Below are 18,917 nucleotides of genomic sequence, written 5' to 3' on the forward strand. Positions count from 1 at the left end.
AGGGGTTCCACCTAGATGAGTCATGGTACTGCGGGCCTGTCGTCCAAGGATGACATTAGCAGTGACTTTTGTACAGATTTAATATGCAGAAGATGGTAATCCTGCTGCGATACTAATTAACCTCATACATAATAAATTAAGCTAGTTTTCAAAGAAAACCACACAACATTTATTGGGCACTTAGGTAAAAGGTCAGAGCCAAAGCCATTATGTAGAGCAAGGTAGGAGAAATGTAGTTAAAAGGTAGTGCAGCTAACTAGGAATTTACTGGGGTGCATTGAGCTTCATAACATAGTAATTGTATGCATGAGTGCGTGGGTGTCTGAATGTCTGTAATGGTGAGTGACTCTATGTGCAAGTGGCTGTATGGATGAGTCAGTGGCTGTTTGAGCTGGTGTTTGGTTAAGTGAGTGGGTATATGAGTGGCTGCATCGAAGTATCTGTGTGAATGACTGTATGGGTGAGTGACCAGATTTGTCATTGCTTGTTCGGTTGTGTGAATGGGTATGTACGTGGTTGTGGGGGGGGTGAGTGCTTGCATGGGTGAGTGAGTGGGTGTGTGAGTGACTGTGTAGTTAAATTAAGTGGGTGTGTGAGTAGCTGTATAGGTGAGGATTGGTTGTATCAGTGATTAAATGGGTGAGTGAATGGTTGTGTGAGTGGCTGTACAATTGAGTGAGTGGTATGTGAGTGCCTCAGTGGAGGAGTAAGTGGGTGTGTGAGTACTGGTTTGGGTCTCTGAATGGTTATATGAGGGGTTGTGTGGGAGTGTGTGTGTTCAAGAGGTTGTATGGGAATGTCAGTGGGTGTGTGAGTGGTTCGGAGGAGGATGTCATCAGTCATGTCATTGACTACGAGTTATGTAATATGTGAGGTCATAAGCAGTGCATTGCTGATGCATAAGTTATAATTAGCTCAGGTAAATATAACTGCCAAATTTCACTTGTTTTGTACGAGTGAAATCTGAGGCTAACCATAACTTCCCAGTAACCTTTGGTTTTGTAACTGAATTTCTGAGGCATTTTTAATTCTAATTTATAGCTATAACGATCCTCTAACCTTTGTTGCTTTAAGTGAATTTGTAAGTTTTTTCCAATTCTATTTTCTAACTATAACATCCCTATGCTATGGTCATGCTATGGTTTTTTAACTAGTAGTCATGTTTGCAGAATGGTTGAGAAAGGTGGTGCAGCCTCCGACCACCTCTCAGGAATCCTGCTATATCGGACTTACAGGTAACAAGAGGGCTTCTGGGCCCCCAAGAACCCTCAGCATTAAATTAGCATTGAAAAAACATTTGAAATTCACTGAAAAAAACATAGATTTCAGGGACAATATAGTTAGAAATTAGCATTTAAAAAACCTTAGAAATTCACTGAAAAAGCACAGGTTTCAAGGACGTTATAGTTAGTTGGACATATCACTCGTACAAAACCAGAGAAATTCGGCCGTTATAGTTAGTTCAGCTAACTATAACTCGCGCCTCCGCGATGCACTGCTGATAACGTCACATATTACATCATGCATGACATGGTCAGTGACATCACTGATGACATCACAGTTGACATCTCAAATGACATCATCCAGTGACTTTGTGTTTCTATAAAGTTTAAATCTGTTTTATATATGTGCCAAGGTGTACTGAAGAATGAATGGGTGTATAAGTGTCTGGATGGATGATTTAGTAGGTGCATTACTGACTGTATAAGTGAGTGATTAAGTGTGTCTTACTGAATGCATGGGTTAGTGACTGATACAGACATTCACACAGTTTAGTTTTTCAGTTGGTGTGTAAGCGGTTGATGGGTTGGTGAGTTGCTAAATGAGGATTTATATGGGTTATTAATTGGTTGTCTGAGTATCTGTATGGGTGCCTGAATGTCTGTGTGGGTGGGTGCGGGATGTGACTCTGTGCATAGATATGTGAGTGGATCATTCACTGAGTTTATGGGTTCAAGACTGCATCTGTGAAGGGCTGTATGGGTGGGAGTGTGTGTGCATGGGTGTGTTGGTAAGTGAATAGAGGCCTCAGTGGTACATGTGTGATTAACTGCATAAGTGGAAGGCAGTATATGTGAGTGTCGGAGTGTATAAATGACTATATGGGAGAGTGAGTGATTGTGAGAGTGGCTTTATGGATCCGTGTGTACTTGTATTAGTTATCATATAAGAGTGTAAATATGTGTTAGTATATGTTTGAATAAGTGAGGTGGTGTGTGTATAACTGTATAGGTGAGTAAATGAGAGTGTGAGTAATTCTTTGCATGACTGACTAGGTGTGTGAGTAACTCTATGGATGAGTGGGGGTGTGTGAGTGTCTGTATAGATTTGTGAGTGCATATGTTAATGCAGTATTGATGGTTGACTGCATGTATGAGTGACTGAATGTTTGAATGAGTAGATGTGTGTGTAGACCTAGGAATTAGCGAGTGGGTATGTACCAACTGGTATTGGTGTGTCTGTGGTTTCGAAAAAGGTAGTCTGTATTTTAGAGTGGGTGTATCAAAGGTTATATTAGGATATGAGGAGGTGCATCAGATTATCACGTGGATGATGTCATCAGTGAAGTCATTTGAGATGTCAACAGTGATGTCACTGAACATGTCATGAATGATGTAATATGTGACGTCATCAGCAGTGCATTGCGGAGGCGCAAGTTATAGTTAGATGAACCAACTATAACAGCCGAATTTCACTGGTTTTGTATGAGTGAAATGTCCAACTAACTATAAAGTCTCTGAAGCCTGTGTTTTTTTCAGTGAATTTCCAAACCAGAGTTTGATATGACAGCCGCACGGCTCCTGCCCTGTCATAGCAAACAGCAGTGTCATAGCAAACAGCAGTGTCCCGGGGGTGGGCGCCCTGGGACACTGCAGGAGCTGGCGCAGGGGGTCCCAGGGCCATCAAGAGCTCCTACAGGAGGGACCCTTCCCTTAATTTTCAAAGCCCCAGGGAGGTGGTGGTTCCCAGGGCTTGGGGGTCCATAAACTGACCCCAAGTTTAAATATACAGTGCCCCGGTGAGGTGGTGGTCCTGGGACGTGAGGGGAGGCTTGTGACCTCCCCACACATTTGTTTTAATTTAATTAAGAGCCCCGGGGAGGTGGTGGTCCCTGAGGCTGTGGTGGGGTTGCATGCCCCGCCACAACTCATAAATGAAGCCCTAGGGAGGTGGCGGTCTCAGGGGCAGCGTGGAATTTTTTTCAGTGCCCCTGGGACCTGGCCCACCCGGGGGCTTAAATACAATGAATAAAGTTCATAAAAACTTAAGGAGACCACCAGGAAGGCCCATAATAGCCGCATGCGACGGCCTTCTTGAAAATATGTCAAAATATATAGACTTCTTTTTGCAAGAACATGTAAGGGGGCTGGGATCCTATGTGCAGAACACTAGTGATTTCTTGAGAAAAATCTGAGACATTGAATGGAAGGAATCATATTTGTTGATTGCACTTGATGTTTCGTCCTTATACACATGTATTAGAAATAGGGATGGTATGAGGGCGATCGAATACTTTCTGATGAGAAGACCTTTGATTTATGCGCAACATACCAACATGCTGCAAAAAATGTTACTGTTCTGCTTGGAGAATAATTTGTTTTTATTTGACGGAAAACTGTTTCAGCAGATACAGGGAGTTGCAATGGGGGCCAGCTTCTCCCCCAGCTATGCCTGTTTATTTATGGGCTGGTGGAAGGAGCTGGTCCTCATGCGTCAGCATGAGCGGGCATATGAAACCAATATTATCATATGGTTACGTTATATTGACGATTTATTTATTGTCTGGGACGGAGAATTCGAAGGTTCTACCGAATTCATTAATGCATTGAATGTAAACTCAATCAATTTACAGTTCACCAGCCAAATCAGTAAGGATGAGGTCACATTCCTAGATGTTAAACTTAATGTGATGGACAACAAACTGACTACAACCCTGTTTAGGAAACCAACTGCGGGGAATACCCTTCTCCACGAGACTAGTGCACATCCCCAGCATTTGATCAAAAGCATCCTGTACGGCGAGATGCTGTGCATCAGGCGCAAATGCAGCGAGGAGAATGATTGCAAACAGAAACAGGAAGAAAGTCAAAAGAGGTTTCTCAGTAGAGGGTATAAAGCTCAGGACATTGAGGAAGCTGTTGTCAAATCTAGGAACATGGCCAGAATGGATCTCATGCAGTACAGGGTTAAAAAGACCATCAAGCCAGGTATGGAGGAACCGACAAGGTTGATCTTGTCCTACTCCCGACAGGAAAAACAGATTAGGTCTATTGTAAAAAGAAATTGGCCAATTGTGAGAGGCTACCCTGTGATAGGTAAGCTTCTACCCAATTATCCGGCTGTTTCGTTTAGAAAAGCTAACAGCATGGGAAGTATGCTTACCAGTAGCAACCAGAGCAAAAGGCACATGATTGATGGCAAGAAAAGGATTCCTTAAATGTGCAACTTGTAAAGCTGGCCAATATGGTATGAATACAACCAGCTACACAACGGCATTCAATACCAAGCAGTGAAGCATAGAACAGCATCTCACATGTAGAACAGAGTATGATGTATATGTTTTTACATGTAGTTGTAAATTACAATATATTGGAAGCACAAAGTTACAGGCAAATAAAAGGGTCTTACAACACATGCGAGCAATCACAAATAGTGATGATAGTTACCCTGTAGCGAGACATTTTAAACAGGCCCATAATAATGATTTGAAACATCTTAAATATTTTGTCATAGACGCAGTGAGTCCCCAGAAAAGAGGAGGGGATAGAGAGCTTAAACTCAGAAGAATGGAGACATCGTACATTCTGGAATTAGACTCTAAACACCCCAGGGGACTCAAAACCAGTGAAGATTTACACACGTTTCTATGACAGAAAAGAATTGATATGAACTGGTTAACTTTAATTGTGCGCAAAGTTTTATAAACATACGTCGTGAATTTCTAACACTGCCTTTTATGTATAGATATATATTTCTTCCAAGGGAGATATTTAAATATTTATATTTATATATTTATTTATGGAGGTAAAAATTTTAGGACTATTTATGTATTTATATATGATATTTATGATTGGATTTTAGACATGGAATTTTTGGAAAGTATATTTTATACACCTATGTTTATGGTCAGATGTCCCAATATATTATGATGAATGTGTATTTTGATTATTTATTATATTTATTATGTATTTATTGTATTTATAGTCCTTTGCAAATTTGCACTCTATAAAGACATGATATCTTCCAGCTTTTAGTTTGGTCAACAAGAAACAGAGAGAAAAAAATACATGATGTCATTTGCAGATATATGAGATAAAGAAACGCTCAAATGAGGTACTTATAAGTAGAATATATCTGTAAAATATGGTAGTTACTGAAGTGATGCACTGTTTATTGTTATGTCTTCTTTGGGTTCAGGGGTTAGGTTCAGCACATTATTATTATTTTTTTGTATGTACAAGGTATCAGGACATGGTTGGAGAATTCTTTTTGACGATTGCCATATAAATTAAGCATTTAAGCTGCAATCTTACATAAACAACATTTGGATATATGAAGCAATAATGGATTGAATACTTACGTGCATTTAAGCAGTTATTCTCCTTTATTCAAATCCGAATGTAAATTTAAATAATTTAGGCAACAAATGTTAGAAATGATTTATCATTTTTTAAGATACGTGGGCTATTACATGCAGTATTTTTACCATGTCCATGTTTTGTTTTTTATGCACTTGCACTTTAAATAGCGGTGATTGATTCAGGAGGGTTGTCATGTGATCAAGGGCGGGAACGCCCGAAACGCGTAGTGGCAGAAGTGGCTGAATAAAGGATATTGACTGCGCAATACTTTGGGCCCACGCTCGTTTTTTCTACAAATGAATTGCAAGTTCGAGTAAGAAGATATATATATATGTATATATATATATATATATATATATATATATATATATATATATATATATATATATATATATATATATATATATATATATATATATATATATATAGTATAAAGGAACAATCAATCACCTGGTATTAAGAGGCGAAACCGGTTGCTGTCTGAAGAACTCTTCCCCGAAGAAGGCCGATTGAATGGCCGAAATGCATGGGACAATAATTTTAACCTTGAATAAAGAATGAAATTCTCCGTGAATTAGTGCGACTCATTCTTTCCCAGTCAGGGAAGGTGGTTTGATGTTATTTACGGCTTGTCCTACCACGGAGTCACGCACCTCTTTAAGAGCGCCATGCCTGCCCGACATTAGGACGATTGGGAAATCAGCGGAAAGCTCAAAGGGCAGCGGCTGCCACCAGAAACCGGATTCTGGTTTGAGTCCCCATCGCGCATGAACGCGGCGTGCGGGGAAATCACGGCATCAGTTCAAGGCACAGACATCATCCACGCCATTTGGTTTGCAGCCTACGAATACCAGGAAGCCTTGCAAATAGTTAATTGAGTTAACGCCCACCTGAGGGAAGAAAGTACAAAGGAACAATTAATCACCTGGTATTAAGAGGCGAAACCGGTTGCTGTCTGGAGAACTCTTCCCCAAAGAAGGCCGATTGAATGGCCGAAATGCATTGGGACAATAATTTTAACCTTGAATAAAGAATGAAATTCTCTGTGAATTAGTGCGACAGTCTTTCCCAGTCAGGGAAGGTGGTTTGATGTATGTATGGTTTGCGTAGTACAGTTTATTCCCTGCGGTGGTCTCACCATGTATGGGTCACCTCCGAGAAGACTCCCTTTGCCTTTAAAGTTAGGATTTTTCTCAATTTAGTAGTAGTAAAGTTAAGACTCCTAACTTTCGGACTCCTAAATGCCTTCTGTGAATACCGAAAGTCTTAAAATTTGGATTTTTCTCAATTTAGTAGTAGTAAAGTTAGGACTCCTAACTTTCTGACTCCTAAATGCCTTCTGTGAATACCCAAAGTCTTAAAATTAGGATTTTTCTCAGTTTAGTAGTAGTAAAGTTGAGAAAAATCCTAATTTTAAGACTTTCGGTATTCACAGAAGGCATTTAGGAGTCCGAAAGTTAGGAGTCCTAACTTTACTACTACTAAATTTAGAAAAATACAAATTTTAAGACATTCGGTATTCACAGAAGGCATTTAGGAGTCCTAAAGTTAGGAGCCTTAACTTTACTACTACTAAATTGAGAAAAATCCTAACTTTAAGACTTTCGGTATTCACAGAAGGCATTTAGGAGTCCTAAAGTTACGACTCCTAACTTCTGTGAATACCGAAATGAGTAAGTGCCTTCTGTGAATACCAAAATGAGTAAGTGCCTTCTGTGAATACCAAAATGGTAGTAAGTATAGGATTTTGTCTTAAATTAGTTCTGTGAATCGGGCCCTGAGTAATTATCTTAAGGGAAAAGTAATGTAGGTGTAAACCTTGGATTCTTTGTTGTGCACTTTCCTACTAAAGATCTCGAGCATTATTGTACCTTTGCAAAAGTACTTTTTGAGGTGAATTTTGAGAGGCTAGCAGTTAGTAGAACAGTGGTTACCTACAACGCTGGAATAAATGACAGTTAACAAAAAGAAAGTTTTGAGACATTTTAAGTACTTAGTTTAGTTTGACTGAAAATTAGCCGCGAGCACCAGTGCAAAAAGGACAAGATAAAAAAAAAATCTTTTAACAACAAAAGAGAAAAAGAAGTCAAGTCAATTTCTCTCAGAATCGAATACCTTATCCTCATTAAAGGCTTAGGTGTTCCACATGAGGATTACATATAATGATTATCTGACAAGAGATGTAAAAAATAGTATGAAAGATTAAGTAATGAATTGCTACTTGGGAGCTTTTGAAGTGTTCACTCCTACAGTGATGTTGCCCCCATTTTCCTCCTCCTCTTGCTTTGACCACTCATTTACCGGTTACATTTAAAATCTTTTGAGAAGGTGGGTTTGGGATGGAGGTGCAGTAATCCACATATTTCCTGGAAGAACCATGAAAGGATATTAGCTCCACCGTTATTAGTCTTGTCTACTGGCTTTGTAGTCCATTGCAGACAGAAGATGATCCCTCAATAATTGTGGATTCTAATTAGGTTTACCGTAGACTAAAAAAAATATTTACAGAGCACAATCTGTTTACCTGTGTGTAAGACTTTATTGTGTACATTTATATTTATTACAATAAAAGCAAGTGAAATAAAAAGAGAATACAAGTGAACAACTGGTTCCATCAAGAGAATCTAAATGAATTAAAAAATTGCAGGCATCATGGATGAGGCTACTTATAGGAATAAAATCTCAAAACCTAATTTGGCGCTGCAGTAATGATCTAACTTGGTCTATCTGTGGTACATAATGCCCAGAAATTACATCAGTTTCCCAATCAGGCTATTCGATTGTAGAGAAAAGTATAGCTTGGTTGCTTCTGTCGTAATTTGTAGAGAGACTTCTGTAAGGATTTGTAATAAATACCTGCTTTGGATATCCCTCAACTCTAGACAATTACATAGTAAGTGCTCTAAGGTTTTGTCGTGATAGTTTCACAGCCTGCAGGACCCAGCGGGAGGCCCCAAACTGCTTCACCAGGATGTAGAGAAGTTGAAACCTTAGAAATGTTTGCATTTTTTCTGCCTCCAAGATGAAATCAATATATTATTCCCTATTTGTGATTTCATTAGGTAGTGTGTGTGTTGGTAAATTGACGGCCTCAGCAGTTGGGTTGTCTGGAGTGAGGCCTGCAGAACCTTTCTGATGTTCTGTTTGTGGGTGAGTTTACGTATTCTCAGCTGATCATCGATGGGAGGAAGGTTGTATTCAGTTAGCAAAGCAAGAGAAAAGAGGCTGACAAACAGTCGAACTTCAGTTCTTGTAAAATCAAACCCTGCTTGGAGCCGTTGCTGGAGTTTTTGCTTTCACAAAAGTCATTAATTTTTTTGGATACTTAGGCATATTTTACTGAAGGATGGTTTAGTTCAAGACGAATCATAACATGAGGTGTTGACGCTCAGAGATTAAATAGAGATCATGCACTTAGCAAAAAATTGTTTTGCTTTTGTCGATTTGCTTCTCTATGAGTGCTAGTGCAGCGTATGAAAGAACCATAATCAGTTCAGCACTTATTGCTGTAACTGTAGGACTTAACACCCTTCCCCCATATACATGAGCAAACCTTTTCAGGGAATTTAGGGAATCTAGGGGAGAGGATGTGGCCTAACGTCTAGGGCGGGTGACACCCAAACTGAGGAACCGGATTCGAGCCTTGGCAATGACGCTCAACATCCTGTGATTCTGGGCAAATCACTTAGGGGCAAATTATGAAGAAACGGCGTTAAAATTATTGATGTTTTAGCGGCAGGAAAGTCCTGCTAAAGCGATGATAATGTGCTTGATAATATGCCCTTGTGAATTCCCATAAAAGCCCATGTTCTGGTGTGAACATGGGCTTCTATTGGAATTCTCAAGGGCATATTATCTAACCCATTATCGCCGCTTTAGTGGCAGTTTCCTGCCACTAAAGCAGCAATATTTTAACCCCGCTCTTGATAATATGCCCCTTAATCTCCCCATGCCTAACAAAAAAAAAATGAATGTGTCCTTGTGTAACACAACTGGTGCTCATGTAAAGCTCTCTGATGCCCGATACCTTCAGGTCAAGTTTGCGGTATATATAACTCTGAGTAAAAAATTATAATAATTTGGTTGCCATAGTAGATATAGAATCTAATTTCTCCAGATGTTTTGAGGACAACAGTATGTTGTGCAATGTGAAGTAAAGGTACTTGTAGGTGGCCTCTTGTCTCGACAAACTCTTGGCTGAGTTTCCAGTGGAACGTCCGAGGCCGCTCCCAAAGGAGAGAATATTTGTCTTGAAGATGTTGACTGAAAGGCTGTTAGCCTGGTTGAAATTTTGAAGAGCTTAGAGTTGTTTCTGTAGACCTTTTAGGATCCGTATGCTAGATACCTTATTAATCTGTCACCTAGTCTCAGTGCAAGGAACTCATGATTAGGAATATAGGAGCCTATATCCAATATATAAAGGCAAAAGAGTAGAGGGTCTAAGATGCATCTGTGTTAAAGACCATTGTCAGTGTTTGCTCAGGGAGATATAGCAGACTTTCCTGGTAGCTTTACCTGAAGTAAAGTGTTGGAGTGGAGAGACAGGATCAGGTGTAAAAGTGCATTGTCTATGCTGAACGTTTAGAAAAAAGTAGATTTCATTTTATCTTATCAAAAGCAGTTGAGTAATTCACAAAGCAGACGATCATGGATAGTTTTTTTTAACTAAACCAAGAGGGAGTGCCTTTAGATAATCCATGTATTAGACCTGACAGCCTTGGGGTGGTTTTCTCCCTGAACTTTTTGCTTTACTCCTCCATTTTGTTCTGACCTAGTTTTTGCAAGTATTAGGACTCTGTGCAATGTACCACTGCTAACCAGTGCTAAAGTGCTTGTGCTCTCCTCTAAACATGGTAATGTTGGCTTATCGTCAGTCAACATATTTAATGTACTCATAGGTCCCCACTAAAGTGGTACAGCATGTACCTGAGGCCTGTAAAAGCTCTGGCAGGCAGGCATGAGGCATTGTGAAAGGGCTAATTAAGTGGGTGGCACAATTGTTCAATGAGTAATGGCCCCATAGTGCATGGGGACTCATTTTCTCCCGCTATCCCTCGATTTTCCATATCAAACCTTACACCTTCTTCTCGTTCAATGGCTCCAAGAAATGCCTTGAAGGCTCTAAACCATTCCTTCAAGGCATTGGTCTAGATATATTTAGGAGTTACACTCGCTGCCCTTGGCCATTTTAATTTGACAGATGTGAGCCCTACGAGGTCAATTTCTTGATACGTTAGTGTTTACATGTACCTTGTAAAAATTCTGCAATAGTAGGCATGAGGCTTGGTGAAAGGGCTATTAGGTGTGATCAAGGCTCACCAGAGCCGAAACCCGTCAGGACCGAGCAGGCAAATAAACATACTTTTTGGCACTATATGGTGGTCCGTTTCCCTCCAAGCGTGCAAGCTAAGGAGTGACGGAGTGCTGGGCTAATAAGTGTGTACACCTCAATAGGCACAACGAAACACCGTTTGTTGATCAACTTATTTTGCCTGGTGAACTCCATCGAAATTGGATTGTGCTTTTGTGACCATTGTGCCTGTAGTCAAGTATTTTCTTGAAGTGACTTTCAGCTTCTATTGCACATTGTGATCCTGCTGAGTTGCCTTAACCCTTACGTTAAACATTCAAGCTACCAACCCTCCTACGCCATTCTTACAGTCACCAGGAGAGCCAACCATGGCCTAGAAGCAATGGTTTAGAGCATTCAATGTATTTCTTGGCGCCATTGATGGCTTCAAATGAAACCTGATAGGAAAAGATGGATGCTTGAACACTTTTTAAGCCTAGAGGCTCTGGAAATTTTGATGATGAACTAGATGAGTGTGAGGAGGCGGTAAAGATATTAGAAAAACATTTTTCAAAGCTTCTAAATTTGGATGCATTTTTTTCGAGAGAACAATCTGCATCCGAGTCAATAGACATGCAGGTAGTCTCATTGGGTGTACTTGCAGCCAAATGTGAATTTGAAAACTTTACAAATCACTTGATTAGAGACCAATTAGGAACTCAGTGTCACAATAAAAAAATATAAGAAAGGCTGCTTACCTGTAAAAACCCTCCATTAGATGAAATTATAGAAATAGCTAACAGCATTTATGATTCAAAATAATATGCCAAAGAACTTAATGAGCTGGGTGATGCAGTTTTACTTGTTAAAGGAAATAAACTCAATGCGAACAAACAAGGAGATGAGAGAATAACTTTTAACTCTGGCAATATTTGCTATCAATTTGGATCTAATTTTAACATATCTTTTTCCAAACAGGGTCCTGCAGTGACTAAAGAATGCAATAAGTGCTGGGTCACTGGTCATTTTGCTAGGGTGTGCCAAATTAATGCTAAGTAAGGTAGTGTGATTCTGATGAAGTGAAGAATAATTCTCTTTGCCCAGTCCTGCATCTTCAACAGTCATTAACACTGGCCATTCTCGATTGCGACTTTGTTTGATGACGTCATGTGGGAGTTTAAGACTTATTGGGGCATCATTCACCCCATGACCCCTTTAGTGAAATTCAAGGAGTGAAAAAGATTACACAGGATGGGTTATAATGGTAGCAATGCATTTTTTAAACATTTATATAGAGTATTAATGTTGCGAACAATTTGTCAGTGTTTTGTAAAATATAAACTGAAAGTTGTCACCAAGTGTAGAGTAGGAATGTACATGTATATAGTACTGCTAAGAAATACGAGCATATTAAAACCACCAGTGTCTCCATCTAGACGAGTGATACAGTAAATGGTCCTTGAGTTTCATCCTCCGAGACTTAATTTCTGAATTATTTTTGTTCCTAGTTCTCAGGTGTTTGGGGATTCCGACCCGTGTAGTCACCAATTTCCGATCTGCGCATGACACAAATCAGAATCTATGCTATGACCTGTGTTATGACGTTTCCGGACATCTCTTGGATGAGGATGGTGACAGCATATGGTATGGCCAATGGCATTTTGCTCAGTGTTTAATTTTTTGCTTTCTGGACAGAATATATCTACTGATGCAGGTATTCACTTGGTTCGATTTAGCTTCCCAGTTTTCATCGTCTAACAGCAAAACGGTGGATACTGCAGGTAATTCACTGAATAGAGACACTGGGTCTTATTTACAAAGGTATATTCTGTCCTTAACAACTAAATGTTCCTTGTACACGCCTGATACAAATTCACAAAGGGAATTTTGACGGATGTAAATGCAATGATTGCTGTGAAATCCACAATAGTAAATCTTACTGAAAGGGTGGGAAGTGGGTGTTCTTAGTTAGGTTTGCCTTGGATGTTGTGAAATTCCCACAAACATACTTTTGAGGACTTTAACGAACTCCTCTGTCACACTTTTCCACACATGGAATCCTCTAAAGATTTACTCCACCCAAGGGCTGGATCAGCTCCTCTTCAACGAAGAGAGGAGTAAAGGGCTCCTCCAGATGTGCTGGGGATTGTTAGGAAGGTATTTCTTCATGTAAAAAAATATTTTACTGTAGAGAGTAAAATGTGCATTTGCACATGAAGGAGCTTTTCGGGATAAAAGGCGCCTTTAGGAAAGCCCCATAACCTTCTCAGGAGTACTCCTTGGGACCTGTTCCTTGCATCGTTTTCCAGGCATACTACTGTCAATGTTTGTAAATTCAAAAATCCATACTAAAAGTACGTTCAGGTGGACATCTAAATCTCCACCAGTACTTTTACATTTTTGTTTGTGAATAGGTGCAGCTTGCCAGAACATAGACAGAAAAGTATACTATTATGTGTCTGCCTTCTCTACAGGAAGATCATTTCTTTTGTTACAACAGTAGTGATGGAGATGCAAAGCTGCACAAAAAGGAGATGGCCACTGAAAAGGATGTCAAAGTGGCCAATCAAGTAACGTTTTTTGGAGAGATATGAGCTTGCTGATATGTTTGGATCGTATTTCAATTGCGCATTGGCCAGTTTAGTGCAGCTGCCCTATGAATACTCTCCTTGTTGTCAATTCATGTCAACCTTAACTTCACTCCCATTTGCCATGCTGGACATAGAAATATCTGTCGGGTAGGATCTTCGACCATCTTTGGGGAAGGAATACGGGGAAGGAATACATACTACACTTCACACTGGAAAAAACAAACATGCGCAATCTTCCCTTCAAGTCCTCCCCTAGATTAAGAGCCACTATACCAGTGCATTGGCAGCTTCAGCATCCCCAGGGTACAGTTTACGTTTATTTTACCACTATCTGAACCAATTGTCTAGAATACCCTAGCATTCTCTTGGCATATTTTAATTAATGTAAAATTGTTTAGATATTTTCATAATAATTAGTCTTCAGTTAACCACACCTTAATTGGCATATAGCCTATTTCTTAATTCATTTAAATTAAAGTGGATGTAATTTAATAATTCTCCTAAATCTAACGTTATTACTAATCCTTAATTAATTTATATTTCAATAAATAGTTATACTTGACTTAACCAAATAATAACCCTAATTCTAACCGTTAAGTAGTTTACTCTAATTTAAATTAAATATGTCCCGTGGTGTAACCCTGTCATACTCAAACTCCAACTGAATTAAATTACATTGAATTAAATAACAGTTAAATAATTATCATCTGCCGGACCCTACCACTAGCCTACCCCTTTATTTATTTTTGTGAATTTAAATTCAATACAAATTCAGTCATTAACCGTACCAATTCTTACCCCAAATGACATTTAATACCATTGAAATAATTATCCTTAGCATCGCTCTAATACTAACTACAAATCTAATGCTTAATTATTTAACTTTTAATGAAAATAAATGTAAACACAAAGTTGCACTTTTCCTAACTCTAACACCGTTTCTAACCATAAATGTTCCCTGAACAATTACATTTTAACATACACCTTATGCTATCTATAGCTATAACTAATTTGAATTGAGTTAAAATAAATAATAAAACATTTCCCAGCCCTTAATTCAAGTAAGTGTATTCATATTAAGTATTTAACCCTCAGTCTATTTATTTTAATGAATACTATTGAATAAACTCTTACCCTAAATGTAATTATTTAGCCTAAATTAAATGTTATTGTCCTTATCTAGAACAATGAAGTGGACATCTCTTCTGTTGTTAATTAATGCATTTATACCGATGTAGAGACCCATTGATGGAATACTATTGAGGTAGTTGGGGTATACCATAAGCCACGGGTTCTGCATGTTTTCCATGGTAGGGCTGAAATGTTGGAACCAGATTCCCATTAAAATCAAAATCTTCTCATGATCCTATTGTTTCAGCTGAGCTGTGTTCCTTGACCTGTGTGCATCTTCTTCGGTGATAAGGTTGTTATATTAGAGCATGTAGATAAAATGCGGTTAGAAACCCTATATATGAATAATGGGATATGAGTAAATCTGATAGCATGGTTCCCATCCACACTACTTCTGGTCTCCTTCTTCTGCAGGAATTTCCATGTCTGGGACGAATCCTGGTTTGCCCGACATGATCTAGATTCTAAATCCACATACAGTGGTTGGCAAGTTATAGACTCAACTCCTCAGGAACAAAGTGCAGGTAAGACATGGATCATCCACAAAGGTGTATTACCGTGAGTTATGGTGGTAAATTGTGTTACAGGTCTTGAAAGTTATTATGAATGCATTAATCTGGGAAGAAGAGAACAGAGTATTAACTATTCTTCAGTTAGTAAGCCTTTGTTACTATTGTCTAGGAAACCGCTTTTGAAAGCAAGGTATTTTTGCTAAGGATTCAGATGTGGGGCTCGCTGACGTATTATGCAAGTGAATATTCGTTTTTCTTAGATGTTTACGAATTGCAAATTAAGACATTTTTTGGCCTTGACTTTTTTCCTTTGGATGCATATTCATTTAGATTTGGCATCAGTATGCAACAGCTCTATGCACTGGAATGAAACAGACATCTCTTTTTGATACCCTCTGTAGTTATACATTACTATCAGTCTCACCTCTTGTCTATGATGCATTCAATGTCCTAATATGACTCCCTCATCGCCCCACTCTAGCCCTCTTTTTACTTTACTGTAACTAACCACATAATCACACACAGTACAGATGGATACAGCCTGTTCTGTTTGAGATGAGGGGCTAATTCATATTCTTGTTGTTTCTTTTAGTTGGATAGCATACGCTGCACATTAAATCATTGGTGTGTTCTTGATCTCAGGGTCTGATTGTAAACCAATGTGCATTTCATTCTACTAGAGACGTATAAACACATATTTCTCACCTCAGAATATTCTCTAGGTGTCAGACTGATGCGGACAATATTGGGCAGTACCTCTACGCATTGGTAGGTGGCGTTGATCAGATCCTCCATGGTAGTAATGTGATGCCCATATAAGTTCCATCTCAGAGCACCAACATCGGTTATTTTCTCTCTGTGCGAACCCCATGGATCCAGGGAGATACCTCTGTCATTTTTTGACCATCTTTTGCTACTTTTTTTTGCCTATTTTTTTAACTATTGCTCCCAGTGTGCTAGCAGCATGCCCCTACAAAACCTATGGGGTTTAACTCTTGTAGGGAATGTTGCATGCAGCTGTTTGTGCCTGATACTCACGTGGTTTGTCTCTGATGCCTGGGGTTGGGTCACGACTCCAAGGCCTGTGCCAAGTGCAAGTCAAAGCACCACAAGGCAAATCATAAGTGGGCGACAAAGGGCATGGCAGCGTGGCATAAGAAGGCTCTGTGCCATTCTCTGTCTTGTCTAAGTCCAAGAAACACAAGAAAAAGACGTTCAAATGTTCTTGGGATTGTCTGTCTAAATACCATGCTTCTATGCCCCACTCCAGCACTCCAACTGTGAAGCGGGCATCAGGGCCTCTCAACGCTACCCCAAGTTCCCAGAGTGACACCCACCCAGTTAAAAGAATTGCACGCTGCCATGTGTGCTCCCTCTGCAATGCATCTAGGGCCCACGGAGTCACAAGGTACACCGGCTGGGTTACTGTTGGCTGGTCCTCCCACAACCCCTGTTAGGCCCTCTGGCTCCACCCCAGATCCAGACTGATGCCAACTCCAGTGTCTTCTTCAACCCCTTTGCTGCCCCCTCCAATGCCTCCCCCGGCGCGACCGGCACTGCTCGACAATGAGCCTTTCCTCACCTCCAAATCTGAGCCGACTCCAACAAGGCAAAGTTTGACACCGGTGCCTTCCAGGCCCTAGCAACCCATGGACTTCCCGCCAGTAGACCGTTCCTACCTCCATGAAGGGGAAGCTGAATAGAAAGGGTTAAGTCCCATAGAGGCGGACCCTTATCCAACTGAAAACTGGTACGAGGTGCTTGGTGATGCCACTGGTTTGGACATCTGCCCAAATTGTGGCATGGTTTCCCCTCCAGGCCTGGTTTCGGAGGAAGGCTTATCTTTTGTCATTGTGTTGCGCTGAACAGTGGAGGTCCTTCACCTACAGCTGCTGGCAGTAGAGGAGAAGACCAAGCTCTTAACTGAGGTGCTTCACCCAAGAAAGGGTTCATCTGAGCCCTTGCTCCCCTTTAATGAAGCCCTCACCGACATTCTCTTGGGTGCCTATGCCAAGCCTTGAACAGGGGCTTCTGTGGATGGCATGCTTGCCTAATTCCATCGTCCTGGCACAGGAGAACCAGCCCTTTTCTCCCAGCACCTCTCCCCTGAGAGCTTGGAAGTGCAGGACTCAACATCTAAAGCCAACCCAAATGCATTTCTTTCCACCCCATCGAGCAGGTAACCCAAGAGGCTGGACTCATTTATGAAGCACGTTTTTCTTCCACCATTATAGCCTTGCAGACGATGGACATCGCATATCTCATGGGCCATTACTCCCATGCATTGTGGGACTCAATAGCAGTGCTGCTTCCCGTGCTTCCCGAAGGAACTCCTGGATGGTCGGGATACAGTAAAGTTTGCCATCAGGTGCAGGTTGGACACAACAGACTCCTCAGTTGAGCCATGGACTCTATGGTGGTGCTGCCTTGCCTTGCCTGGTTACGGTCAACTGGGTTTTCGGGAAATGTCAAGGTGTCCCTGATGGACATGCCTTTTGAATGCTCCTGCCTGTTTGGTGATAATGTTGACATGGCGCTCAGGCACTTTCGAGAGAGCTAAGTCACTTCTTGATCTCTCAGGCTTTCTCTGTCTGCCCAATCTCAGAAGCAGTCCTTTCACTCCTAACACAGACGTGGTTAGAACAACTGTTATACCAGCCATTTCCACTAGTACAGCAACCTACAGAGTCCTCAGGCAGGACAGGGCGGTGGATCCCGACAGAGGACGTGAGGGCCAGGGTCCACGAGCTGTCCAGTCCCTAGTCCTCGTGCATCCACAGCCTCTAAGCTCCTTTAGGACACCCTCCATCCAGCACAGCAATTACATTGGTAGCAGGATCAGACACCACCTGCCCCAGTGGTCTGTAATTGCCTCTGACAAGTCAGTGATTGTGTAGGAGGGGTACACCCTCCCATTTGAGGAAACCTCTCTGCCTTTGTCACCATCGCAAGAACATCTGATGGCGCACCACCACTCCTTGCTCCTTCAGGATGTGCAGGGTCTATGGTTAAAGGCGCCATCAAGAAGAAGGTTATGGTTGCCTTCTGCCTCACTAGCACCCCTTGTGTGCTCACGGAAGGTATGGTGGTGGTTGTAGCTCATCTTTGAAGGGCTGCGGTTTCAGTCTTCCCCTACCTCGATGACTAGGTGCTGAAAGCAGGTTCACCCCAGGCAGTTGTAACCCACCTCCAGACTACGGGGAACCTTTTGTACTTGCTGGGGTTCACTATCAACATGCAGAGTCATACCTTAATCCTTATCCAATGCTCCCTTTCATCATAACCATTCTGAATACAGTGCAGTTCTGCACATATCTGCTGGAGGGTAGAGTCCAGGATATTTGAGCAATGATTCTTATGTTTCAGCCTTAATCCTGGATTTTGGTGAGACTGACTGTGAGACTGCTGGGTCTCTTGGCCTCCTGCATCCTACTGGCTTAGCATGCCAGATTTCATGTGCACCTCTGCAGTGGGATCTGTAGTCTAAGTGGGGGCAGCACCAGCAAAACCTTTCTGAGCTGGTCCAGATTTCAAAGGAGACTGTAAAAGATCTGCAGTCACTAAGATTGTTTACTCCCTGGACTTGGCCATAACCATGCTTCACTACCTACTGCAGGGAGGGTATTGGACGGGGCTAGAGGACTGGGATGAGGCAAGCCAAAAAGTAATGGGGGACCTGTACCAAGACTCAGCAATGCTCCTCTTCGAAGAACTGCAAGCTGCATATGACCTGCCGGGGGATCAATTTCTGAAGCATAGAGCGCTCACTAGGAGGATCAGGGAACACTGGGGAATGGGCAATGAGGAACCT

The 18,917-nt window shown here is 41.0% G+C and overlaps 1 protein-coding gene across 3 annotated transcripts in view; it reads left to right on the forward strand.

Annotated features, from left to right (window-relative positions):
- The window catches only part of LOC147705978 (protein-glutamine gamma-glutamyltransferase 6-like), a 322,464-nt gene that overhangs the window by 236,023 nt on the left and 67,524 nt on the right, over positions 1-18,917 (forward strand). For all 3 annotated transcript variants that reach the window (XM_086932438.1, XM_086932437.1, XM_086932439.1), the window contains exons 7-8: positions 12,381-12,516; positions 15,009-15,118. In XM_086932438.1, coding sequence (XP_086788564.1) covers positions 12,381-12,516; positions 15,009-15,118 — 246 coding nt within the window. The remainder of the gene's footprint in view (positions 1-12,380; positions 12,517-15,008; positions 15,119-18,917) is intronic.

This window comes from Lissotriton vulgaris, chromosome 7, assembly GCF_964263255.1.
Source record: "Lissotriton vulgaris chromosome 7, aLisVul1.2, whole genome shotgun sequence".
In the NCBI taxonomy this organism is placed as follows: domain Eukaryota; kingdom Metazoa; phylum Chordata; class Amphibia; order Caudata; family Salamandridae; genus Lissotriton; species Lissotriton vulgaris.